This window comes from Carya illinoinensis, chromosome 16 (genome assembly GCF_018687715.1).
Source record: "Carya illinoinensis cultivar Pawnee chromosome 16, C.illinoinensisPawnee_v1, whole genome shotgun sequence".
NCBI classification, from domain to species: Eukaryota; Viridiplantae; Streptophyta; class Magnoliopsida; order Fagales; family Juglandaceae; genus Carya; species Carya illinoinensis.
The window spans coordinates 25,329,793-25,355,845 of NC_056767.1; the positions used below are offsets into that span (position 1 = coordinate 25,329,793).

The 26,053-nt window shown below is 34.3% G+C and overlaps 3 protein-coding genes across 5 annotated transcripts; 1 reads left to right on the top strand and 2 right to left on the bottom strand.

The window, feature by feature from the left end:
• Nucleotides 1-1,670: 1,670 nt before the first annotated feature.
• On the bottom strand, nucleotides 1,671-4,708 carry LOC122298454 (protein C2-DOMAIN ABA-RELATED 4-like). The gene is made up of 3 exons (XM_043108193.1): nucleotides 4,309-4,708; nucleotides 3,067-3,162; nucleotides 1,671-2,283 (listed from the first exon to the last, which is right to left on the bottom strand). Exons 1-3 carry the CDS (start codon nucleotides 4,456-4,458, stop codon nucleotides 1,984-1,986), a joined length of 546 nt encoding a protein of 181 aa, XP_042964127.1. The 5' UTR covers nucleotides 4,459-4,708; the 3' UTR covers nucleotides 1,671-1,983.
• Nucleotides 4,709-6,822: 2,114 nt separating this feature from the next.
• Nucleotides 6,823-9,902, top strand: LOC122299391. Its single transcript, XM_043109646.1, has 7 exons — nucleotides 6,823-7,306; nucleotides 7,397-7,464; nucleotides 7,832-7,894; nucleotides 8,010-8,111; nucleotides 8,240-8,305; nucleotides 8,916-8,991; nucleotides 9,125-9,902. The coding sequence occupies exons 1-7, from the start codon at nucleotides 6,895-6,897 to the stop codon at nucleotides 9,628-9,630; spliced, it is 1,293 nt and encodes a 430-aa protein (XP_042965580.1). The 5' UTR covers nucleotides 6,823-6,894; the 3' UTR covers nucleotides 9,631-9,902.
• A 95-nt stretch (nucleotides 9,903-9,997) lies between these two features.
• LOC122299390 (translocon at the outer membrane of chloroplasts 64-like) lies at nucleotides 9,998-20,388 on the bottom strand. 3 transcript variants are annotated; one of them, XM_043109645.1, is made up of 13 exons: nucleotides 20,036-20,387; nucleotides 19,042-19,194; nucleotides 18,593-18,717; nucleotides 16,328-16,453; nucleotides 15,184-15,366; nucleotides 14,874-15,018; nucleotides 13,816-13,984; nucleotides 13,319-13,453; nucleotides 12,939-13,139; nucleotides 12,387-12,514; nucleotides 12,253-12,304; nucleotides 11,221-11,290; nucleotides 9,998-10,436 (listed from the first exon to the last, which is right to left on the bottom strand). In XM_043109645.1, exons 1-13 carry the CDS (start codon nucleotides 20,236-20,238, stop codon nucleotides 10,354-10,356), a joined length of 1,773 nt encoding a protein of 590 aa, XP_042965579.1. In that variant the 5' UTR covers nucleotides 20,239-20,387; the 3' UTR covers nucleotides 9,998-10,353. The 3 variants fall into 3 exon arrangements, 1 of the variants encoding a protein (XP_042965579.1); XR_006239684.1 differs by lacking the exons at nucleotides 9,998-10,436; nucleotides 11,221-11,290; nucleotides 12,253-12,304 and adding an exon at nucleotides 12,633-12,839 and having other exon boundaries at nucleotides 20,036-20,388; XR_006239683.1 differs by lacking the exons at nucleotides 9,998-10,436; nucleotides 11,221-11,290; nucleotides 12,253-12,304 and adding an exon at nucleotides 12,618-12,839 and having other exon boundaries at nucleotides 20,036-20,388.
• Nucleotides 20,389-26,053: the final 5,665 nt, after the last annotated feature.

The following is a 26,053-nucleotide window of genomic DNA, read 5'->3' on the forward strand; positions in this document are numbered from 1 at the left end:
TTATTTTTGTAAAATGACGCTATTTTTATATGTTATTTTATAAAAATGTCTCTCATTTAAAGTATAATTGTATAAAAAATTATGAAATTATGTTGTATTTATCATTTTCATAGCAATGAGTCCCAAGAATAAAATTGGATAAGTGAAAAGTCACGAATTCAAAAATACATTTTACTACAAAATTCTATAAATTATGAGATTTTTCTACTTACAAACATGTGAGATTCTTTATATTTTGGCTAAAAACTAAAATATAAATATTATTTTATGTTAATTGATGTACAAGCATTTCACATCGATATTTTGATGGCATAAATATAATTTTTCTTTTCAAAATTATGAGTTTTGAAATAGGATGGAATAGTAATATGTGAAATATTCAGGTTACGTGATCATATATATATATATATATATATAATATTGCTATCATGCCTAGGTTTTAAAAATCCCCATTAAACTTCCAATTGACCATAAATAAGTGGAGTTATATCTTTATGAGAAATTATATTTGCAGTCGTGAGTGTGTAGACGCTGCGTAATTATTTTAAACAAATTAAATAAATAGAGGACCCACGTAAAAAGAAAATTAATTTTTTAATAATAAATTCTACTCTTTTTCAAAATGACTATACTGTATTTACACACTTCACGTATGTAGCATTAAATGCATAATAGAAAATGGGTGGCCTCGAAGAAAAGATGGACAGGTGACAAATGACAATAGACCTATGCATGGGTCGATATCAAGAGATGGAATAGATGAAGAAACTAGGGCTGGGTTCCACATTGAAACATTGTTTGCCCTACCATTGCAAGTGGATTGAATGTTGAGTGGATTATAATAATAATGATAATTTTTGTTACTCCAATTCTCTTAATCATGCATACATAGAAGAGACTTTGGGGCCAAGGAAAGAAAAATAAAAAGAGAAATGGAATCCATTGATGTTAACTAGTGAACCAAAAAGGTTGTTCAATTCTTAGGGATCAAGGGGACTATGGCTTGCCGATCGTCTTCCGACCTAATGGTACTTGTCCCCTCTCTTGCTTATGATGTCCAAGGATCCCCACACACCTAAGTCCTTGATATATTTTTTCAAAAATACTCGAGGGTTTTAAACCCTATGTTCTGTTAAGATTGTTTTTAGCAAAGTGGTATTGACTTTAAAAAACCAGATATTGCCTAAAGGAAAGTACTTTGTGAGCATAAAGTGTGCAAATCTCAAATAAAAAGTGAGGCCCATCGAAAACTTTTTCCATTAGAAGCTCTCCGCCCAAGTATTATAGGCCTAAAAGCCCAGAACCATTATGTATAAGGTGCTGGCTCGACCCACTAGAGCCCAAACTCTTTGCACATTACATTTACACAATAATGCACAAAGGTCTTCTGCTGTTGTGGGAGTTCGAAACTCTGTATTAAGCAACAAAATAACTCTTCTCAACGCACGTTCATGAACACATTTGAAGGATTGCATGAATAAAAGCTTACAAATTTTCGAATCTATATCAAGTCAAGTCAATTTGTTATTTCCCTTTTGGAGACCAAGCATTTCTAAACATTATAAATGTAGTGAAATAGTTTAAACTTTTTTAGAAACAGAGGATCACCTTCAACGACAAAAGTAAAGGAAACGCTTACTTGCAACTTGTGCTTATCAACCACACTTCTGTTGAAAAAAGAAAGAAACTGAACATGTTTCTTCACGAGATTTATCTCATTTTTTACTGGTAATTTGTAAATACAACATCGAAATATCTGCTAAGTGGGCAGACGATGATTGTGCACATACATAATATTAATTTGGGTAACAGTAAGACCACAATACATAAATCCAACCCTATTTATGAGCCACAAATTGGATTCAGACATAGAAGGTTACTTCATTACGCGTCTATGACTGTGAAGCTCACCCGACGCAGGGTTGTAGAAGCTTGAAGGCCAGCCCATAAACTTTGCATAAAGGAAAACAAATAAAGGAGCAGTCAAATACTTTCTAAACCCTTGGAACCAGGAAGGTCAATCCATTGCAATTGGATTTCCACTTCCCCACATTCCACATTTCTCAATCTGAGGCAGATATCTTGGACCACCTTGCCCTCGTTCCACATTATGCAGCTCTCTTCAGAAAGGCAGTTTTGCCTGCATGGCTGTACTCTTGAGATTATGGTGCCACTTGGGAGGCCTTGCAAATTCATCCTCAAGGCATCTATGTATGCTTTGATGTCAAACTCAGCATCTCCCATTTTGTCATCTTTGCTGAAAGTGTCATGATCATAAACAGTCTGCAATCACAAGAAATAATGACTGTCAACATTCGAAAAAGGAGGAAGGGGAGGGGGAGAGATAGAATCACAAAACAATGAACATTCATCAAGTGGCTTTGCCATATTTTTCATCATCTAGGACGTAAAGGACATTGGCTCCCAGTCTATGTTACTCCACAAAAGTCATTTCGACCTAAAAGGTAGATTTTATTACATCATATTTTGGGCTAGAGAACAAGTTGACTTGTCGGTTTCCTACTAGTTTTGCAGCAAAGCTTCATAAATGTGATGTGATCATAAAAAAACATGGCAAGGACGTATGAGAAAGCATTCTATACAGGAGACTGCAACCACTAGACAAATCAATTAATTACTAGTTGTTTATGATAAAATATGTCTTATAACCAAGTTAGAGTCCCGCATTCTTCAAGGAACTAACAGACAGTAGTCAAGTTAGCTTAGATATATACATGTACAGGACAAGTTGAGCTCCAGAATGTTGCACCAGTCAACCAAAATTCTAAGAGCACCATAAGAGGAGCATTAAAAGGTGAAGTAACCATACAATTCATTGTGAATGCAATTATCCAGAGCACAATACATCCTGAAGCTTAAAATTTTCCAAACATATTTTTCAGATAGCATCTAGGTAACTCTGGTCTATCTCAAGATAATTCTCAGATAGAATACGGAAAACGATAAAAAAATGGAAGGTTGTTTTTACACATGAAATTATGAAAATGCCTGTGGTTTAATTTAGATTTCATATACAATACATGTGGCAGTGAACAAAACACTTACCAGCTTTATTGGAAGATTAGGGTCAGTGACAGAAAGAGTTAGATCTTCATTCCACTCAGGATTAACGTCCTTCTTAATAACACGTGTCTTCAGTTTCTGCATCAAATGTCCACCCATATTCGATTAGAAGAAATGAACAGAAAATAGTTGAAAATGACTGACTACATAGAAGTTTATGAAACCATTTAAACAAATAACCGTGTTGCTACTTGCTGGCCACATATTACTCAACTAACCCATAAATGTATGCAACAAAAAATTGTATTTAAAATAATACTAAATCTAGAATTTCAAGCCGCAGATAGATTTTATGCACTCAGATTCATTACCAGTAGCGTACTCATTTTAGAAAGCAATCAGAGCAGCTATATGGTAAAAAATTATAACGGAAAAGAAAATTGTCCCGGTAGACATCAGATTTTGTGGTGAAAACAGCAGAAAAGTTCAATCATTTACATTGCTCCGACGAAATCGGGATCTTAAGATCAAATTTGATCCGAAATGCCAAAGCAAAAATCAAGAAACTTACCATATTCCCTAAACTTTTAAAAACTAAATGAGATTGTTAAGATGTCTTGGTTAAGAAATTAATGAAATAGTTGCCCTTGTTTTTCAAAGCATTGGAAAAAAAAAAAAAGTGTAAAATGTCAAAGCTATGGGGGCCTAGCAATAGGGTACGATGAGTGCTATCACTACCAAGATCATCTTCTGGACTGCCAAATCTGTGACCAACTTACTGCCATTTCAATGCCCAAAACAAGCAACAAGCACGTTTTGCACCCTTGTGTGAAGAGAAGGACCAGCAAGGAAAGAGGGATACAAAACTGGACAAGATATCTAAGAATTTCGGCTGATCCAACCTCCTACATCTGTTTACGACGATTGAAAAAAATAAAGCCTTCTGCCCTTCTCCTGCCTTTTTCCTTTATTTATTAACCAAAATATAAAAAGTTCAGATAACATTAAAAAAGAAAAATTGAACAATTACGTTACATCCTTAATTCTCATGAGATTCCAGTTGCTGCATGCATGGTCTAGTTAGCTCAAACGTTTTCTTCTTACTTCTGGGTGCGAAATTTATCGATCTTGTAACTATCAATAGTGCAGAAAACGAAAAGTAAGAACAGTAATAACTATTACATAGTTTTCCTTGGGTATTTTCCTCCTGCAAGATAAAAGTGCCAAGAGTCTAAACAACAAAACTACAACAGAAGAGGATGAGAAAGTAACAAAGGACAGAACCTGTTTGGCCATCTTGACGACGACATATGGGTCGCTGCTAGAGACGTCGCGGACGGCGAGATTGACGCCACGCTGGACGCGGATTCTGAGGAGTCCAAGCAAACTCTCCATTAAGGACGACGATGTTGTCGTTGATGAATGATCCTTCATCTGCTGATATATATCTCCCTCTCCTCCTCCCCCACTGACTTAGACCAACCAGTACTCCAACTCAAATGGCTTAATCTCTAACACCCACAAAAATAAAAATAAAAACTTCTGAATTTTACTCGAAAAATTATTACTTTTCAATTCTCTTTGTGCGAGGGATTGAGATGTTTGGGAGTTGGGAGGGAGATCAGAGATTCGAAAGAGGGAGGTAGGGGGGGAGAGAACGAGCGAGCTGAGAAGGGTCAGCTTTCTCTCCTGTATTAAAGAGAAAGGAAGGTGGCCGGGAGATACGGTAGCCGGTTTGACAGCCAGTTGGACCAGAGTTAATTGCGGACCGCGAATGATGCTATGTCTGTGAGGACGTTGTCGTCGGGGCCATGCATCTTTGTCCGATCATATTACTTGTTTAATTTAATTATTAAATATTTTCGAAACATGAATATTTGGTATTTTTATTTATTTAAAATTAAAAATAGTATTTACAACACACTGTCCATATTTCGGGACTATCTAATAATTAATAAAAATGTCTGGTTTTTAAAAAAACAAAAAAAAAAAAAAATCGGGACAACATATTCTTATAAGTTTCACATGTGTTGCATAAAAAATATCATGTCCAAAAGAAAAGACAGGAAGTATGTAATACAATATGTGAAAACATTAACATGAAATCATAGATCATGCATGTATCAGAAATTCAACATAAAATGAAATATTACGATGGGATCATAGGTTATGTATCATAAGCTATATATATATAGTCCAAAGTCACAAAGATAATTAACATAAAGCAAAGATAAACAAATTGAAAAGAATAACTAATTCTTCTTCTTGGATTTGTTAGTGTTGTTGTGGTTGTTTTTATTTCTAGTATTATTGTGGTTATCAATGGATATCAAGTCCTTATGGTTGGTACCTTGAGATATTGTTATTAATATGGTGGTTGTTGTTGTTGTGATGATAACATATTAAAATCTTTTTTAAATGCCATTTTTAAAACAAGAGAAATCGAAATCGTTATCGTATTGAAATAAAATACGATATTTATATTTTTAAAGTGTGCAAGTCTCACGTATTATTTTTAAAAAAAATATGATAAATTTAGGTCTTACATGAAAAAATAATTTTTTAATTATGGATTCCCATATTTTTTTTTAAAGGAGCCTGCGGGATTTGTACACTTTAGAACTGTTACTAGCATTGCTCTTTTTCAAATCTACTTTTGGGTATTTTTATAAGCAATCACACTTCTAACATTTCACATTTTAATTTGACATCTCAAACATATTTTTTGTTTGAACTTTGAACATTAGGTACTGATGAGTAAACATCAACACCAAATATATCATGTTCTTCGCGACCCACAAATTGTGAATAACATGTGATTAGGTATGACAAAATATGATAGAACTTGTCCATGCTTGAAGGACATAATGTGAAATCTAATCAAAGAGCTCTTATTAATCACATGCATCATTAATTGAAAGAAAGAAGTTAAAAAAATGCATAGTAATAAACTATACAAGTCACAAAGATAACAAGAAGTCAGCTGCTTTCTCTCTGTTTTTTGTTGTTTTAGATGTGTTTTTGTGAGTAACATTTTTTGGTTATTTCTTGTGGTAGACAAATTATAGCCTATCTCTTTTCTTTTTCTTCTTTCACATTATACATGTGAGTAGTAAGTACTGGTTGTTTATATTTCATCTTAGAACTTATACATATTTAAAATGAAGAGTAATGTTACATATAGTCGTGTAGTGTACAAACGACGCACAATCACTTTTGAAAAAGAGTAGGGTCCACGATTAAAAAAGTTAATTTTTTTTTCATATAGATCCCGTATTAATTCATTTTTTTCAAAAAGACTGTGTGGCGCTTGCACAACCACGACTGCAAATATCATTTCTCTAAAATGAATAGTTTGGAGTTTTTTTTTTTAAATAATGCGTAGCACTTATATAACCCATGAATATATCTAACATTACTCATTGTTCATTTGAGTTAAATCAAAATCCATCGGATGGCATATTATGGTTAATTGAAATTGCAGTGGATTTCACAGTATTACACCTGACTGTCCAAATTAATTATAAAACGGATAATAATATATATAATTTTTTTACAATTATTTTATAACTTATTTAAAATTAACCAAAATATATGATAATTTCTATTTTAAATAAATACCCTTTATTTTTATTTTATTTTTTATTTTTGAGGAGACCCTTTATTTTAAATTAAATTATAAAATAGTTGTAGTATAATAATAGTTTTATCATTCTCCTAAAAGAATAATTGAGTAAAAAGTTATAAAAATCATTATGGGTGAACAAAGTTATGATTCAAAGGCCCATTAATGTCAGGCCCAGCCTGCCATCCCTTCTCAAATTTCCACGTTCCCGCGCTTAGCTCTGGAAGATCGGAAAGAGATCGGCTATGGAAGACGAAGAACGACAAGAACCGTGGGAAGCACTAGACGTAGACGATTCAGTTCTCTCCTCTTTCCTCAAATCCGCCGATTGCGCCTTCTCGTCCTCCGAAAAACCCATTCTCCGACGCTGTTCCCGCCCCCCTCTCTCCCAAACCCTAGCTTCTCAATCCCAAAAATCTAAGTCCCCGTCTCCGTTAGCTTCCTCGCCGCGACTCATTCCGGGCCCTGCTGGAGCGGTTCAGTCAGCAATGCTCCGAAGAAACCGGCACAATCAGAGCTTGTTGGACGGTGAAGAGAGGCCTGTCCCTACTCAGGAGTATCTTAGGAGAGTTGTGGAAAGTGGCAACCCTGACGAGGACGATGACGACTTCGCTTGCAATCCTTGGCTTTGCGCTCTGGATTTTATCAGCCGTGAAGGTTTTGATTGATGATTTGTGATTCTAATATAGTTGGATTTTATAATTTGAATTGCTGCTGTACGAGTTGTTCTGGGGCTTTCTTTTTTAGGTAAAGGTACTGCCACCGCGCCTTTGAGCTCGATCAAGAACGGGGTTAATGGCGAGAGAGTGGCTCAGGTATTGTTAATTACGAGTTTGCAAATGAGTCTGAATCAGGGGACATGTGTAAAGTATTAACCATTTGGATTTGTTTTGTTTCGAAGAAAGCACCGGAAAACAACTGATTTTCACGGCACATAATTTACGAACCAACCCAAAACTTTTGCTAATTTAGATAGTTGTGTGTGTGCTTGTTCTGAATGAAACTTACTTTTGTTCACTATTTGATGCTAACCCTTTCTATACGTTCCCTAGAATTAGCAACCAAGTATAGGCTTCCTGACCGTAGCATCCATCGCACGCGTGATTAATTTATTAGAAGTTGATGATAGATAATCTTTGACTTACTACGCTATATTCTAATTTCGTCTCTGCTTGGAATTAGGTTATTGCCATTATCAAATCAAGCACCCAAAATGGTCTTGGTGACATGATGGTGACTCTGAAGGTGAAATTATACTGGAATGTGGCTATAACTCCAATGCTTTTATCTTTTTTGCCTTCAGTTTTTTACTTTCTTTGACTATTTATAATTAGTGGTGTGACCCAAATTTTGATTACAGGATCCAACGGGTACAATTGGTGCCAGCATTCACCACAAAGTTTTTACTGAGGGTGAGTTTGGGAAGGACATATCTGTTGGCGCAGTTTTAGTACTCCAGAAGGTTTGATTTTGATATTTAGGAGATTCAAAGCATTTTACGCCATTAATGAGTGTTGAATTTGAGGCTATGACGATGTTGTCGACATTGCAGGTTGGTTAAGCGTGTTTCAAATTTTTGTTTATTTTCAGGTTGCTGTTTTCTCCCCTTCACGCTCTACCCATTACATGAATGTAACCCTTAGCAACTTGGTCAAGGTACATTCTTTCTGGTGTTTACAATTTATCAAGTTATTATAGATCATTACAATATGGGGGAAGAAGTCTTTGGACGATATTGGATTATGGTTTGCCCACATCATCTCGTTCTTTTTCTTTCCGATTTCTCTCACGTAGTAGTGAACCTAAGTACTTACCTCTTGCCTATCAAATATTTTGAAACGTTGAATGTGCTTGGGATAAATGTTCATATCCCCAGTCTATATAGACAAATGTTTAAAAATGTGGATACAATAAATCGTCACAATAAGCTGGGATAGTAAGCAATGTTTCTTGGAAATATGGCATTACTGCCTGGTGGTGGATGGTCTATAACGGATAATAGCTATGCCAAATTGTAAGAGTTTCATTTTTTTCAGTGTGCGCCGGGGTGGGGGGTTAGAATCTTTGTTTCATATGTGACGACTAAGAGACCACAAAAAACCTTGCAGAAACAAATGGCTTATAAGTTTCTTTTTTCATCAATATTATTTTTAGAAAAAAGAAAAAAATAAAACTTGTTTAATTATCTTCAATCTATCTTACATTATAATATAAAAAAACACTCAGTTTGCTGTACCCTGATACAAGATTTTGTTAAAGTTTACAGGTGATCTCGAAGGATAGTGGACCCCCATTAAAACAAGCATATCCTGCATCAATCAAACATACTGCTCCTGCTCCTGGTACGTGTTGTAGTTTTTTGTTCCAGTTTCTGATTTTACGATGTGTTACCTTCATTACTAGCTATGGGATCCTGTCATTCAAGAGAACTTTTTAGTTTAACTGTCCATTTACCACTTTTTTTCCCCATAACAGAAACATGTGAAAAGTCCTGGATGCCTAGGTGGACGTTTTCTCCATCGCAGGAAGTAGCTGAAAGAACCATGAATAGCTTCAGACAAACTTCTAAGTTGAGAGGAAGTACACAGAGTGATAAGGATGCGGAGAAAGGGAATGCAGCACCACAAAGTAGCTGCCTTGGCAATGGAAAGAGCAGAACCCAAAATGATTTAAAAGAGAGAGAGTCCTTGTTCATGAGAATGGGTTTTGCCAACGGTATGACTGAAGTGGCTCCAAGAAAGGACACCATTGGTATAGACAAAGAAAATGGGTCGAATGAGGAGTCCAATCCTTGTAAACAGACTGAAGGAGGCAACACATCCGGCAACACGCATTGCATTGGTGAAACAGCTAACTTGATTGATGATCAAGAAAGTAGTGGAACAAATGGAGTTAATAAGAAGAGTCAACCAGCAGTTTCGAGGACTACACTTCCACAGTGGACAGATGAACAGCTGGATATGCTAATGGCATTTGACTGAGGTGATGAATCTCAAATATGGTTGCTCAGTTTGGCGTAATCGTAATCACGGAAGATGAAATTGATCTCAAAAGTGTACATACATCACGTTCTTGCACTGTTTTCCATTGGTAATAACATGTCTTTAATGATAGGCATGAAAAACTAGGAAATTTCCATCTTACATGTTCTTTTCAAAGAAAAATCATAGAAATGAAAGAAAGACAGTCAATGTAAATCTGCATTCAGCTTTTATGGTCATGTTAGAGGCAGAGGGCAGCTTTTACGACAGCATTTTCTTGCTTATTTAAAAAAAAAAAAAAGGGAAGAAGAAGAAGAAAAGACAAAAAAAAAGTTCTGTATTTTGTTGGGTGGAGGGAAAACAACAATTGAAAAATTGGAAATTACTATCACGAAGAGTTAATTCCACAAGAGGAATTAAAACTGGCCTTACAAGTAGTACATCCTGAATGAAAAACTCTAAAATAAACAAAACTGAACTATACTTCCATTAAGCAACAAAATCTTTTCTAGACCGCAAAAACAACGAAAAGTTTCTTGTATCTCTCTCTTTTTGGAAGGTATAGATTCTCTTCTTAACTCGTAAATAAGACCCCAAAAAAGTCATTGTCAAATAAAAATGTTGAGACATCTGGCAATCATCAACCTTCTGAAAGGGTACACGGCTCTGCAGGATGGGAACCAATTCTTGAGCCTCCAAGAAGTTTGCTTAATCTCGAATAACCTATTGAAATAGCTTCCTTAATCTTTCAACAGATTGTGTTGCTCTTTTATTGGTTGGCTCAAGGACAAGTGCATATCTAAAATCTGCAGGATAAAAACAAAATCAACCAAATGACCCGAAAAATGAAACCAAGTCAAAACACGAGATGTACACCTAGAAACACTGCCAGGTGAATACAGCTCTGGTTCATTGTTATTCTCCACATAGTTTTTAGCCATTGTATATGGTAACTCACGATCTCATTGCAATTAGCTTAAAGAAGCACATTCATTCCTCTTACTCTAGCTTTGAAATACCATGATTCCAAACAAATTTGAATGAAAAACCTTATTTAAATTTTTCTCTCCTTTCCCAAAAACTAATCTCAAACAAATTCCCATAATTCTCAAATATTTCCAAACATTTTTGGTATCCAAACATGGCCTAAGTAGGACCAAAGCTGAGTATGGGAAGGGCAAGTTTAATTAAAGAATTTACAGGAATGGAGTTCAAGAAATTACTACCTTCCAAAATATGCCATAAAAAAAAGATAAAAGCTTTTTTAAGGATAAGGAACACTCGATGGAGGAACTTAGATCTCTCTTCTTTAATACATTATTCCTATGGGCATTAACTGTTAATTTTAATGGGCTTAACTTTCATGGTTTTCTTGTATCTATTTCTTCTTCCTAACTAGGTGTTTCTCTTGCATACGTCTGGTGTACTTAGATAATGCCTTTTTTCTTTTTATATTAATAAAAAATTTTACTTAGAAAAAAAGCATGCTTCGGATGGTAACTAGTGAACAAATAATGGGCATTATTCTGACACAACCAATTTAAGAAACACCAATACTTTTATTTTCTACAGAAAGGGGGAGTAGTTCACCTTCAATTGCTTCCTTATAATAGCCTAGCATCTCTCTTGCTGTGGCTCTTCGTAAATAGGCCTTTACATTCTGAAGAAAGAGCAGAAAACAAATGTTGAAGCATATCAAATGACAGAAGCACTCATATAGAGGAATATCTCTAGTAGATTAAAAAATATCATGTATTCTAAAATGCATCATGGAAGAAATTTTAAAGATGATACAGTTGATAGGAAGGTCTTATTCATCCAGCTACATAAATATTGAACCTTCAAAAGTATGCACAGTTAGGGAATATCTCTAGGAGCTAGAGCTTTCTTTTTTCATACTTTGTTGCCTTGGGCTTCGGTTATTGTAATGGATGGGATTAATCGTAATGACTTTCATGCTGTTTTTCAGCTTTAGCTTATAATCAGGTGTTTTCACTCTTGTATACTTCCTGTATACTTAGGCTATGCCTAATTACGTGGTTTCAATAAATTTCTTACTTATAAAAAAAAAAAAGAAAAAAAAGGTATGCATGCACCACGTCCTTAAGTTATACTGCCAAAATTCAAACCCAAAATATAGTAGGATTTGGCAACATGACAGAATGGACAGAACATTGTGGGTCAATTGGGAGCATAACCCTCATTGTCATCTTTCCTGTGACTGGTGCTGTACTTTATTTTTCAGGTCAATCACGTAGCTGAACAGTAGACCGAAAAACATTATGCCTACTATTTTACACTACATTATGTATACCACAAATTATCACTGATACAAAACAACCAGAGTTTTTATCAAGAGATTCATATTCAACGGTAAGTCATTGACTGAATTATCAGAGAAAAGTTTTATTCTACTTGTCAAAAGAAAACCCTTTACAGATGAGTCGGTCAAAGACATTAACAGCCTAAATCAGCGCTGAACTTAAAAGACCTGACCATATTAAGTATAAACCTTTCTTGGAGAGCTAGCATCAACAAACTGGGTTTTTTCAATTTTACTTGTTAAGACACTGTAAGCCCTAAACCCTCACACTAGAGATTTTTCCAGAAGAAACTTGTTACCTTTTTATCAAGAGTGATAGCTTGAGTACAATCTGCCTCAGCTTGAAGGTAACTGTATGCGCAGAAACGAGTTGGTCAATCACATTTAATAATAATACATTGATCTAGCTCAACTCCCGAGAATATAATTATACCTCCCCAGTTCCAGATATGCTAAAGCCCTATTACTGTAATATGTTGCATTACTGCCACTGAGTTTGATAGCTTCTGTATAAAAGCCAATAGCCTTCTGCCACTGCATATCCTTGAATGCTTGGTTGCCCTAATTCACAGAACCCAATAACACATTCAGCTCGGAAAAATATATCCAAGATTCATTAAAAAGAAAAATGGAAAAGAAAAGAAAAAAAGAAATTAATGAATACTTTTTTTATTCGCACCAGGTGTCTGGAACAGCGTCCCAACTAATCCTGGGGGCGAAAAGGCCCTCGGCAAGGAGTTTTCCACAAGTGCACCTCGGGTAATTCAAAGGGAAAATCCCCCAATACAATGGCCCCTAGAGATTGTTTGCACCCAAGGGGATTTGAACCTTAGACCTAGGGGGAGCATACCCCCAAGCCCAAGGCCTTTACCACTTGAGCCAACCCCTAGGGGTTAGAAAAGAATGAATCATTGAATGCTAAGAACATATATAGCCACCATAATTAGTTGGGGATTAAGGCTGAGTTGAATGAATCATCCTTTACCTTTTCTTTAGCAATCTCAGCAGACTGCTCCTTGCTCAGAACATTTCTAGATGATTTAGGTTTGGAAGCAGTATCGGCCTGCTCCTGCAGAGATGTATACATGGTATGCACTGTATCTAGTAAAAAGCGGTCACCGCCATGCCTGGCTATCAAGGATACTGAAATAGGACACTTGTTGTGAAATCCTAGTGGTATTGTGACCTGCAAGGAGACATCAACAGGACAGAGATGATATTTGAGCAGTACACACCACTATATAACAGAGAAGTAACAAACAGCAAGCAATTAATTTTTGATATTAAGGGTTCAAGACACAGGAAAATTATGTTATCAAACAGGAAAATTATGTATATCAAACCTTTTCAGAGAGAGATAATCACCTGACAGCAGCCTGATATGCTAGCAATACTCAATAAACTACATGCACAGCTCTGGTAGTCCTCTGACAAAATCTCCTTCCCACCAAGTTTTGGAGAAGTATCAGCAATGGTAGGGATCACCAGAATTCCGTCATCCTAAAGGAAACATCAAATATAGAAACAAGAATAAATAAAAGTGACTGTAAAGAAAATTATAAAAAAAATACCAATAAAAAGTAACAAGGCAGAATTTACTCGCAGAAAGTTCAAAAAATGCAGTACCCGTTCTTCCCACTTGAATTGGTAAAAACCCAATTGCCCCCAAAAAGTTGTATAGAAATAAAAACAAATAGATAAATAGACGAATAAAAAAGCTTTATTCTTAAAAAAGAATGACTAAAAGCAATATTGATTGGAAGTTCGTGAATAGATACTTAAAAGTCGATACACATCTCAGCAATGTACAACTTAAGTGGCCAAATTAGAAACAGACACTTCTACTTCTGTAGAGCTATCACCTTCAAAAGAGAGTGCATAGCAGACCGCATTTCATCCCTGATTGATTTGTAGCTTTCAAAAACTGTATCAGGCATCTCAAGTGTTCCGAATATTTGTGATGAGATTGCAGGATCCAAAACAGGCTTTACCGAACTAATCCATTCCGCATGATTACGTTTGAACTCATGTCTGCATCAAAATGGGTCAAGATGAACCACCATTAACACATTCTCCAGGGAATGGTACCAATATAAAGAACATGAACAGACTAAATCAATAGACACCGCATACTACTTAGAGAAGAATGCAGCATACAAGTAAAAGGATGCCAACAAAGACAGATATCCTTTGTTGGATTAAATATCAGGACAAAATATTTGACTGGTGAATTTACATCCTCCTCCTCCAAAAAGAAAAAGTGGATCAGAGTACAGATGGGAGTCACCAGAATAGCTGCCATCTCTTCTTGACTAATCACATCAACAAGATTGAAAAAGGCACAGCAACAACTGGCATAAGCAACCACATCATATTCAACTCCTATACAGGGCAGCTCAATGAAGGACGCTGCTCACTGCCTTTGAAGACCTACAAAGTCGTGCAATGGCTAATTGAAAACCCATGCATGATTTGGCTTACAACAGATGATGCTGATGCCATTTGACACTTTGAGTAGGCTTGTGTAGTTTATTCATACTCTTGTTTTCAGTTCCATTTGTTGGTTAGGCAGATTGTAGTAATCTCGGAATTGCAGGACATGGGCTTCCATAATGGTCCATGAGTCCTATTATGGACATTCTTATGTTATTAAGCTTTTCTTCGAGTGACAAATTATTTTTGTTTTTCATTTAATTTTTTAAATAATTGTTCATCTTATCAGGCTTCTACCTGTGGTTTAGAGTAGTTGTTACTTCTGGATTTGTAAAGATCTATTGAGTCTCAATTCTCTACCATTAGAAGAACTGATCTTATAAATATAGACAATTATTCTAGCTTAATGGAGCACCATTTATAAGTAGTCTTTTTCACCTTTGTATCAATATAATAACAATTGTATGCAATCAAGAAGCAAGCTAACCTTTGAAGAAACTGCATAACATTTGCAAGCAATCTCATGGAAGAAGTTTTCAATTCACCATTTGATTTCTGGCTGTGAAACTCTTTCAAGCTTGGAACTTTAGACTTGAGATAGTCTTCAACATTTTCATGCTTCAATGCTTGTCCTGAAGAAGTTTAATGAGGCATAATGTACCAAAATTATGCCATTGAATGTAGAAAAAAATGACAAAAAAAGGACATGAGGCAATAGCAGCAATGATAATGATGACACATCAGCAGCAAGAAGATAGAGAAGTTTTTGCTTAGAGGCACACAGCAAATTGACATACTTCCAAAAAGCTTCTCGGTGGATTTGATGACCACTTGAGCAACCCTGTCAACATTAATCTTTAAAAGTTGAAAGCAATCATCAGCAATGATAATTTGCCTGGGATTGCGTTGAACTGCATATGGAAGTTGCAGCAGCACATGGCCAACACGGCGTAGAATATTAGGATCCTTGGCAAACCATCCTGCCAAAGTTATTGCATAGCTTCATTAAAATGAAGTTACGTGAGAGCACTACAGAGTGTATTGATGGCTAGCTGCAGAATCTATTTTTCCAGCCAAGCAAAAGGCAGTTAGCTACATATGATTGCCAAAAGGAAACCCAGAATAGAACTAAACCACCAAGTATGACACCTACCAAACCATGGTGACTGCATACTAAACCACATGTAATGACTAAGTAATTCAAGGCATACCTTCTTATAATCACTCTTAAACTGGGATTTCAAAGAGTATAAATGAGAAACCCACAGCCTATCTCAATTCCAGAAAAATTACATGCACTTGTACGAAAATGAAATTCACCTATTAATAGTACAAAAATTACATGAATAGCTTTTAGTGTCCAAATTCAATTAACGGTTGCTTATTACAGAAGTAGAATTAACTACTCGTGGCATTTTATGAGGCTTAAAACAGATGCATGGAATCTTAACTTAAAAAATATTTTTTTTATAAGTAGCATGGAAACTTAACTTAAAAATATAGGGAGTGAAAGGCATAAACTGTTTGTGAAACGAATCCATCTCCATTGATCCCAATGTACATTGACTTGAGCAAACTGAATGTAGATCCTCATACACAAATCTTTTCCTCACTGATCCAATATTTTGAACACAGAAGGCAAACCAGAATAGAACTACTACCTTTTATCCACATCTAAAATCATATGCAAACAGTAAAGTTCATACATATGTTCCATTTCTCCAACAAAGGGGAAAAGAGGACAAAAAAAAAAAAAAAATTCACGTCATAGGCAAAATAAATGTAAGAAGGGTAAAAGGGCTATCTCTCATCAACTTGACACAACTTAACAAAAGCCCAGACAATGAAAACATGATATGTATCTCCTTAAAATGGCTAGGATATAAAAACTATGATACATATCTGCATTAAGGTAGCATACAAGATTGTAGCCATGCATACCAATTGTATCAAGGCTTGTTGAAATAGGAATAATGCCCACATGAGAAACAGCCCCGTGCGAGGGTCGGAATCCTAAAATGCCACAAAATCCAGCAGGTATTCTCACGCCACCAACCGTATCAACACCTGCCATATACTGTTAGTACCAAAGGCATGACCATATGCTAAAGGAAAATTTTATACACTACACTACCATCCCACTTTCATCCCACTATGATGAGGTGGGATTGCCCATAAATCTTTATATTTATTCTTTAAAAAAATAAAGGATCATCCAAAGTTGATAAATGTGCCACATCTTACATAGTGGGATAAGAGTGTGGTGTATAGCATTACTCTATGCTAAAACAATTAGATTGCTCCAGAAGTTAAAATATGATCAAGCATCACATAAGATCTATCAACCAATTTTAAATAGCTTTTGGCAGAAAAAAAAAAATAACATAAAGAGTGCCAGAGAGAATGGAACTTTAGTAATTGAGAAGTATACAAAAGAAACACCTAAAAAACAAGATGAAAAGAACTAATGCCTAATATCCAATTTATTGACGGTTTCCAAAATGGTAACTACATTCACACGAGTGATAAAGGTCAATAACCATGAAAAGGAACTTGTTCCAAAAGCAAATTTGATCCTGCAGACATAGACTTCCAGACTAGGATACTTGATCAAAGCATAATTAACATTGCTGGTGCAGCATTCTAACTAATACCCATTCAGCACGCACATCAATACTGGCCCAGAGATTAAACTCAAATTTCCATTATTAAGAGATAGTTCAAAGTTTCATCTGCTAAAGTCGCCATAAGTATGGAGTAATTCAAAGTAGGCAGATAAATATTTCACATAAAATATAAATAGCTTACCGGTAATTCAGTAACTTAGCATCAGTAATTCTATGATTTTAGTTGAATGTGCAACACTTACTTTTTAAGTTCCACCAGGTTCCACCATAATTACCCATATGAAGAAACATATTTGCAGAAGCACATATCAAAATTGAATTTTCAAGGGTTGAAATAACAAAGATAAAACTTAATCTTGCTTCGTATTCATATTCAAGCTACAAGCCTACAATGTTGATGACCTTGCGGCAAATTGAAACAATAATACCGTCAGCATATTGTATTTCACACTTATTATTAATGTAAAGAAAGCTTTTCTTTTGTTTTTTTTTTTTCATTCATTTTTTTCCTAAGGAAACAAAATGTATTTTAGTTCCTAAAATTCCCAACGGTGCAGAACACGTCCTTTGTTAAAAAATTGTGAATTATAGGAATTTTGGTTTTTTTTAGCATAATTTAAATTGCGCCTGCCTAGCCGAAACTACAGTCAATTCAACCACTTAAATATTGTGATACCCCATTCTGGTAAGTGATAAGGGTAGGTGGTGTATGTGTATGGGATCCTTCCACATTGCTTAGGAATGAGAAGTTCTTGCTATTTAAAATGTCCAAATGGGGCTACAATTGTATCATTGACTAGTCCTTTTGAAGTATAGACCATGTGGCTTAGACCTTCTATTATGACATTACAAATGGTATTAGAGCCTATCCTAACAAAAAATGTGGGACTTGAGCTATGCCACCTACGATAGACTGGCCCGACAAGGACATCAGGAATATAAGGGGGGAGATCGTGATGTTATGATAAGTTATAAAGGGTGGGTGGTGTATGGGATCTCATATTGCTTGGGAATGAAAAGTTTTTGCTCTTTATAATATTTTAATGAAACTCCAATTGTATCATTGGCTAGTCCTTTTGGGATATAGGCGGCCATGTGGCTTAGGCCTTATATTTGGGCATTACAGATACTTTGGGCATCAACTGAAACAAAAGAAAATTTTGACGACAAGGAATCCTAGAGACCATACAAATGCAACATCTTTTACCAAGTTAAATCCTGGACCAATGTAATATGCCTACATCACACTGATCAGGTACATTATTGGCTTTTCACCGATGGGACATGGCCCTTAGAACTGAAACAAAAGAAACTACATAAACCAAACCAATGTAATAACTCTACCTGCCTTTCATCTTTGCAAAAAGAAAGGAAAAGCGGAAAAAACTAAGATGACAGGAAAGGAAATGGAAATCAAAACATAAGAAATTGAACCCATTAGCATTAAAGCAATCAAATAACCAAGTTTACCGCTGGAGACTTCTAGTGAATTTTTTAAACATGGATAATGTATGTGCTGAAACTTAAGAAAAAATTAAGGGAAGGGCAGTCAGTTGTTGAGAGTTGATAAGAAGCTCACCCAATGAGAAGTCAACAAGATTAGCAGCCACAGCCACAGCAGCCCCACTAGAGGAACCACCTGGTAATCTTGCAGGTGCTGCAGGATTGGTGGGTGTACCATAATGCTTATTTTCTCCACTAATACTGAAAATAAGACATGCCAAAAAGATGTCACTACTAAAATCCGGACAACAGCTAGAGAGGGAGAGTTTGGAATGGCACTTTTCATATTTTTATTTTTGTTGCATTCACCATCCTCATATTTGATACTACTCCCAGGAGTAGTATCAAGGGGAGAGAGAGAGAGAGCATAATTAAATAAAAATAAGTAGACAGATGAAGACAAACTGTACCCTAAGCAATATACATTTTTAGTAAGTTCAAATAGATGTTTATCATAGCAACAGGAAGGATCAACAGTACAGAGCCCAATCTAGGATTGAAACAAATTGAGTACTAGGCAGATACCCATATGCTAGTTCATCCACAACAGTTTTTCCAATGCAAGTAGCGCCTCCTTCAACAAGAGCAGTAACCGCAGGAGATGTACAGGTAGCTTTTTCATGCGTATTCACCCAGTCTGGATGGCCAAATCCGGTCACATGTCCATCAATGTCAAATCTGATGATTATGATAAAAGATTAAATAAATTAGAAAGACTTTTGCCACTTATGATCAGTGTTCACAAGAACACAAAAAATAAAATAAAATCAGAAATCAGCAGTGCAAATACAACCAACGTTCATGGCTACGGCAAAAACAGCAATGAACTTCTCTTTTACTTTCCTCAGCAACCAGAAAAGATAAGTTAAAACTAAAGAATGACAAACCCAATTAACAGCATCTTTGATCAGGAGTGATAATAACTTGCTTAACTGGTCGCAAAAAAATATTCTTTTATAAGAAGCTCGCTAAAATAATAAAATAAAATTGATCCCCAGCTCAACTCAGCTAAATATCCAATTACTTGGCGTAGTTGGAAATTAAAATAAAACCAAATAGCATAAAAATTATTAAAATTAATGTTCTCTTAACTTCATTTTATTCAAGTGATAGATTTAACATCCCATAAGAAATAGATGCCAAAAGTTGGCGTTGCATTATTTACTGCAGGAACCCGAAACAAAAATAAAACCTCAATTCAACCAAGCCTACCAGGACCTTGAAAAGCAATCACGTAGGCTACTCCGTAAACTTTCCACTAATTCAATCGATAGTAACACAAAAGACCAGAACTTCACCACTTTTTTTCTCTTTTTTCCTTCCCTCCCAACTTTTCTCAGCAACCAAGCAGAACGGCGAAGTAAAAAGAGTCACTGAATCGAGCTAACTCTTTACATACTTCAAGACCCACGAACAGAATAAACCAAAACAAAACAAAAAAAAACAGAAAAATAAAGATAGAAATAATAACAATATTAATTAAAACAATAAAGATTGATTTTGAATAAAATGAGATTACACGTCGGAAACAGCGAACGTAAGGCCAGTGAGAGGGTGCGGAGCTTTGGGTGGAAGCGGCGGAGGAGGAGGAAGCAGCTGAAGCTTCTCAATAAACGCGCCGAAGTCTTCCCTGATGGCTTTCTTGAGCTTTCTCGTTACAAGCAGAATTCCAGCCAAGCCCAATCCCAGCAGCACCCACAGGTTGGCAGATTGAGAGGCCATTTCTATTGAATTTCGGATGATTATTCTCTAAACCCTATAATAGAATGGGGGACGCAGGAGGGTTTTAGTAAGAGAGACACGGAGACGGAGAGAGGGAGGGACGGAGAGGATAACGCAGTAGTATTTTGTTTTGTAGTTTTGTAGCAAACTGCAAACTCTAATGGAGCAATTCGCCTAAAATAAAAATAAAATAAAAGTAGAAAACCACCGGCATTTTTTTTATTACACTTATTTAGTTTAATGTTTAATAACGGTGAGATTTAGACAATGAGATTAAATAAAATAATTTTAAATAAAAGTTTAAAATTAAATAAAATATTATTTTTTAATATTATTATTATTTTGAGATTTGAAAAAATGAATTGTTTATTATAAATTATATAAAAAATTAAAAAAATTATAATAATGAGATAAGATGAGTTAAAATCGTTTCTCAAACCTAAATCTTAAATCTTTTCATTTTTTTTTTTAAAAATTTGTCAATCTAGATTTCGTGGAATCATGTGTCTTTTACCAATTAAGTATGAATGAAAAGCATTAAATTAAGATAAAATAAATTAATATTAAGCAATATAATATAATAGCAAGAGGGTTGCATAAAGAGTATTAATGATTTAATTCCAAGCTCAGTTATATATATTTGATATATTATTGGCTTATTATCATTATATCCATTATTTTTGTTATCTCAAGTGTTTGTGTGAATTATTTTATCTGAGGTTAAAAAAGTAGAATTATGTTGTAATATATATTTTTTTTTATCAATTTATTATATTTTTATGTATAGGATAATTGATATGGAAATTTTAAAATCTAGTTCAAGTTGCATTGAATCAAATTATATGAAAGTAGGTGAGAATAAAACTATAGTTTATCGTTAGAAACGTAATTAATCCAAGATTGATATATTTGCTTTTCAATTTTAAACATATATTATTGTGTATGGGGATAATAAGTAAAATTATTCTTTTTGATTTTGATAAAATAAGGAAATAAAATAAAGTTTTGGTTCCTATTATTGTTAGCAGAAAACTATCAAACTTCTTGTTTAGTTCACAGCCGGTGCTAAAATATATCTATAATCAATTGATGTGGCTCTTTTTCTTAATGTTAAATTTTAAATGTTTCCATATAAAATTTAAACAAAATAGTCGACCAGCCACCCACACGGCGTTCCAGGCCTAGACTTTGCGGAAAATCATGTTGCAGCTCCAGCAATTTTGCCCACTATTCAACAACGTCATCTCATGTGAGGACCTCTCTCTCTCTCTCTCTCTCTCTCTCTCACACACACACACATACGTTTGGGTAAAAACCTAATGTCTATACCGTAGATGTTGTCATTGCTACCACCATCTAGACTTTGATGCCGCCACGCCTAGTTGCCAAAGATGCCACTCCTGAACCCCTGGTTAAACTCCAAAGTTGTCCCTATCTCTCCCTCGTACTCTTATGTGCCTTAATTATTAGAAACTCCATAGGTTGATTTGCCCCACTTCCCACCTGAAGCATCATATTACCACTAGACCTATCACTCCATGAACTAGACAATAGTTAACATGGTGACTCTATTATAGTATTCTTTGTTTTGATTGTGATTTTCAAATCCCTTATTTCTGTGTATTAGTTGAGCTAGTTTTTATACATGCAAACTCTTATGAACAGATTATATACACATATAGATTCCATCAATCACGTAGCATAGAGTCATTGTTTTGAAATTATCGTTCTTTATTTACATTTACACATGGAATAGATAGATACTTGAATAAAATTCCAAATTTGATACAATTAATTTAAAGTTTGATTTCTTTGTTTTCTATTTTAGATTTGAGTTTGAACAAATGTTGGCTAAACAACAAAATGTAGTTATTAGGCTAATGCTTTGGCTATATTTGTAATTGGTTTGAAAGTGTGTGATGTCTTCGAGTGTGTAGAAACAAATAAAAATATTGGAGGCAAAAAGAATGAGGGTGTTTAAGAGCCAACGATGAGAATAACATTTTCTTTAGAAGATGAAGTAAGAGTATATTATACAAGGTATGCAAACGAAATTAGTTTTAGCGTGATAAGATGAAATTGCAAAACCAGAGCTGGTGGGATGGTTAAGTATTTTCACCCTTACTTGTGTTCATCAAGACAAATCTGTGAGCACATCATCGGATATTCTTAATCCCGAATCGATGGAACATAAAGGTTGCAAAGCTAGGATCAATGCCATATAGGTTTTGAATGAGAGTTCTACTTGACTCATGTTGTGCTCTAGCATACGGATATTTTTAGTCTTGGAAAATCAAGATAAATTAAATGTTATAAGAAGTTGGATAAGCTAATGAAGAGAAGACTAGAATACAATGACACGGTTGTCATTCAATTGAGCAAGAATCACAATTCTTGCATTGTTGAGGTTGGAGGGACGTACGAAAATATCACGTTTGGAAAGAGATGCACGTAAATACATACATGAGATCAAATTACTTTAGCTAGGTTAGGAGGTGTTGAAACACTACAAAACTATTTCATAAGAATTTAGATGCAAAATAGTGATTTATATTATGTTATGGATGTTGATGATGAATCCAGATTACAAAATGTGTTTTGGCTGAATGCCAGTAGTAGAGTTATGTACAAGTTTTTTTATGATGTTATAACTTTTGACACAATATACTTGACTGATGTATATAAAACGACATTTGCTCATTTTGTGGGAATTAATCATCATGATCAATCAATTCTATTTGGTTGTGACATGGTCTTCAGATAGAATATGAACATGTTTGTATGGTTGTTTGAATCGTGGCTTAAGTGCATAAATGATTGCACTCCAGAAGCCATAATAACAAATCAAGATAAAATGATACAAATTGTAATTGAAAAGGTATTTTTAAAATTTCAACACTGATTTCTTGTAACATATAATGAAAAAATTCAAGAAAATTATGGCGTATAAAGCTAATATGATGATATCAAAAGCAAACTACACACATATGTTTACTTCTTAATGAATATTTTCTAGATTTTTGCATTCTCTCCCTATGGCATATTATGGAAAAAAAAATTTTGAGGACTTTGGGTGTATGCTCATAGGTGTGTTTATGACACATTAACCCATGATGAACTTGAAAAACATTGGCAGCAACTTGTTGATACTTTTGATTTGCGTGATCATTGCTTTAATAACTATATTTTGAGTAGCATTTATGGGTGCTAGCTTATGTGAGAAATCAGTTTTAAGTATAAATGGCAACTACTTACAAGAAGTGAATGTATGAATGTATTCTTTGATGATTATTCAATTTAAAGACAACATTAAAACAATTCATAGATCAGTACAATAATGCACTTAAACACAAAATTGAGAATGAGGGTGCAAGTGATTTTAGTTCCTTTTACACATAAATGATATATAAAAGCTATTATCTCATCGAGAAGCAATTCTAAGAAAAGAAACTTATATAAACACTAAGTTCAAAGAAATTTGGGAGGAGTTCAAAAGTTTGTTTTATTGTTGCATAATAATGATTAGGTGCGAAAGCTTGATTTTTATATATCACTTGGCTGATCAAGTCAAAGTTATGGATCCATTCATTAAAAGGACAAACTATATTGTGCATTTTAATTATGAAGAGTGTGAAATTACCTGCACATGTCATTTGTTTGACTTCTAAGGCATTTTATATAGATATACTTTTCATGTGGTAACATTTCATAACAAGGATGAGTTACCTTCGAAATATATTCTTGACGAGTGAAGAAAAGAAATGAACGAGATTACATGCTCGTCTGAAGTAGATACAATGATTTTCATTATAATCTAAGTGTACACCGAATGAATAAATTGAACAAATTTTTTTATAAAATATCTTCAATTGCATCAATAATGATGAAAATTGGTTAAAGTTAATGATTCAATTAAGTAAATTGAAGCTAGAATTGGTTGATCATCAACTTATGTGTGATAGTAGTATACCAATTTATAATCGTTTGGCTGAGGCATTGGGGTTACAAAAGACAACGAAAAATTACGAAATCTTATCACAACTTAAGAAAAGGGAGGCAACTTTCTAAGTGATAATAGTTATTGGTTACGAAAGTAATAAATTTGTATTGAAATAAAGGAAGACTCAATGGTTTCGTCAAAACCAATTTGTTTGTATTTGGTATTTATAACTGACATTAACTATTTATGCAAAAATTTCAAACAAAATAATAGGCTACTCTTAAATTCAACTAAATGGCCCAAGTTTAGATCACCTAGCTTGGCCATGTTTCATTTCCCTCTAGATTCTACTATTCAATCAACTGTGGTATTACTTGCAAATATTTTTATATACTATGATTCTTTGATATATGTTAATTGTGGAATGTCTTTTCCTATTAGGTACAACAACTATTTTATCAATCTTTAGATAAGAATAACTCTTGTTATTCTCGTACAGAACAAAATGTATATGTTAAGATCTGTAAATATAGTATTAATATCATTGCTAATGTCATTTCCATAAACTTTAATTACAAACCAAAAAATACAATCATTGATGTAACAATATAATGTAGGCTTGGAATTGTAGACCTACTTTTGAAGTGAATATGCCACGTATAGTATGTAAATTGATTTTGTAAAAAGTTTTCTGACATAGAAGAGGGTTGGAGAGCAAATGATTACATGTTCTTTTGTGATTATTTTGCTAATTCTTGAATTTTATGTTTTGCTAAGTTTTGACGAAATAGACATTACACTACGTTGGGTTATGTGGGTTTGTCATTAACAATGTGTTATGTACAGTTTTGTAATGTTATTAGTTTTGTCTGAAATACCATGTACAATGTAATACATATATACATTGTTTTTAGGTTGATAACATGCAATACACGTACATTTTGTAAGAAACAAGTAATATATTAAGGATTGAATGGATGGAGGAGCACTACATGAATTTTAGTATTTTGGAATGCATGTGTTGTTCTCTTGGTAGGTAGTTTAGAATCCTAATACCACACAAGTGACTCATAGCTCCTAGGGTTTAAGAATGCAAAAGTAAATCAATCTTTTTTAAAAGAAAAAGAACTAATATTTATTTATTTTTAGTTATAATATTCTTTTAGCATTTTGATAACAACCACTGGAAAGATAGTTAATATGTTGCAATCATTTATAATATTTACAAAGTCATTACCTTAATAGCACGAAACAAAGCTGCTACTCATAGCCATGGAATCATTCTAAAGATGTTAATTGTGATTCCTACGAAAAGCACATGGATAAGGGAAAGTAGGATTAGATATTTGCAAAATATATCATAATAGTACATTACAATATTCATTATGAATTGCTCTTACAAAATGCAATACATCATTTTTCATTACAAAATTCTCTTACAATTCATAATTGCATGGATTTTTTTTTTCATCTCAAGCTAAATTAAAGAAGTGGCCATATCATGAGTACAAATAGAAAAAAAATCCACGATACTAGAAACGCAACCATCTATCTTCACATCAAGATCTTGGTTTTTCATATTTTTGTTCTCAATTTCTACTAGATGCCAGGCAACTTCTATTTCTATTGTTGACCTATACTTCGATAACTCTTGCTCAACTAATAGATGATCTTGAGCAACATTTCCCACCAATTGTTCATTTATTATCTAAAAATGGTTATAGTCATATCATATTCATGGATTTCTAGGTCTACCCATGTAAAAAATTTAAAAATTTACATGATTGGCCATATTTCAAAATAAAATACCAAATAGGTATGTTAGACTTGCTTTCCAACCAAATGACGTGGTAAAAGATATGACAACTTACCGAC

Bases quoted from the DNA above. Each gene is read 5' to 3' on its own strand.
- LOC122298454 (XM_043108193.1), bottom strand. From the start codon at position 4,458: ATGAAGGATCATTCATCAACGACAACATCGTCGTCCTTAATGGAGAGT. The intron at 3,163-4,308 runs GTTCTGTCCTTT...CATTTGATGCAG, and splicing joins TCGTCAAGATGGCCAAACAG to AAACTGAAGACACGTGTTAT. The intron at 2,284-3,066 runs GTAAGTGTTTTG...TTGTGATTGCAG, and splicing joins CTAATCTTCCAATAAAGCTG to ACTGTTTATGATCATGACAC.
- LOC122299390 (XM_043109645.1), bottom strand. From the start codon at position 20,238: ATGGCCTCTCAATCTGCCAACCTGTGGGTGCTGCTGGGATTGGGCTTG. The intron at 19,195-20,035 runs GTAATCTCATTT...CATAATCATCAG, and splicing joins ACGTTCGCTGTTTCCGACGT to ATTTGACATTGATGGACATG. The intron at 15,367-16,327 runs GTATGCATGGCT...TAACTTTGGCAG, and splicing joins AACAAGCCTTGATACAATTG to GATGGTTTGCCAAGGATCCT.
- LOC122299391 (XM_043109646.1), top strand. From the start codon at position 6,895: ATGGAAGACGAAGAACGACAAGAACCGTGGGAAGCACTAGACGTAGAC. The intron at 8,112-8,239 runs GTTTGATTTTGA...GTTTATTTTCAG, and splicing joins CAGTTTTAGTACTCCAGAAG to GTTGCTGTTTTCTCCCCTTC. The intron at 8,306-8,915 runs GTACATTCTTTC...TAAAGTTTACAG, and splicing joins CCCTTAGCAACTTGGTCAAG to GTGATCTCGAAGGATAGTGG.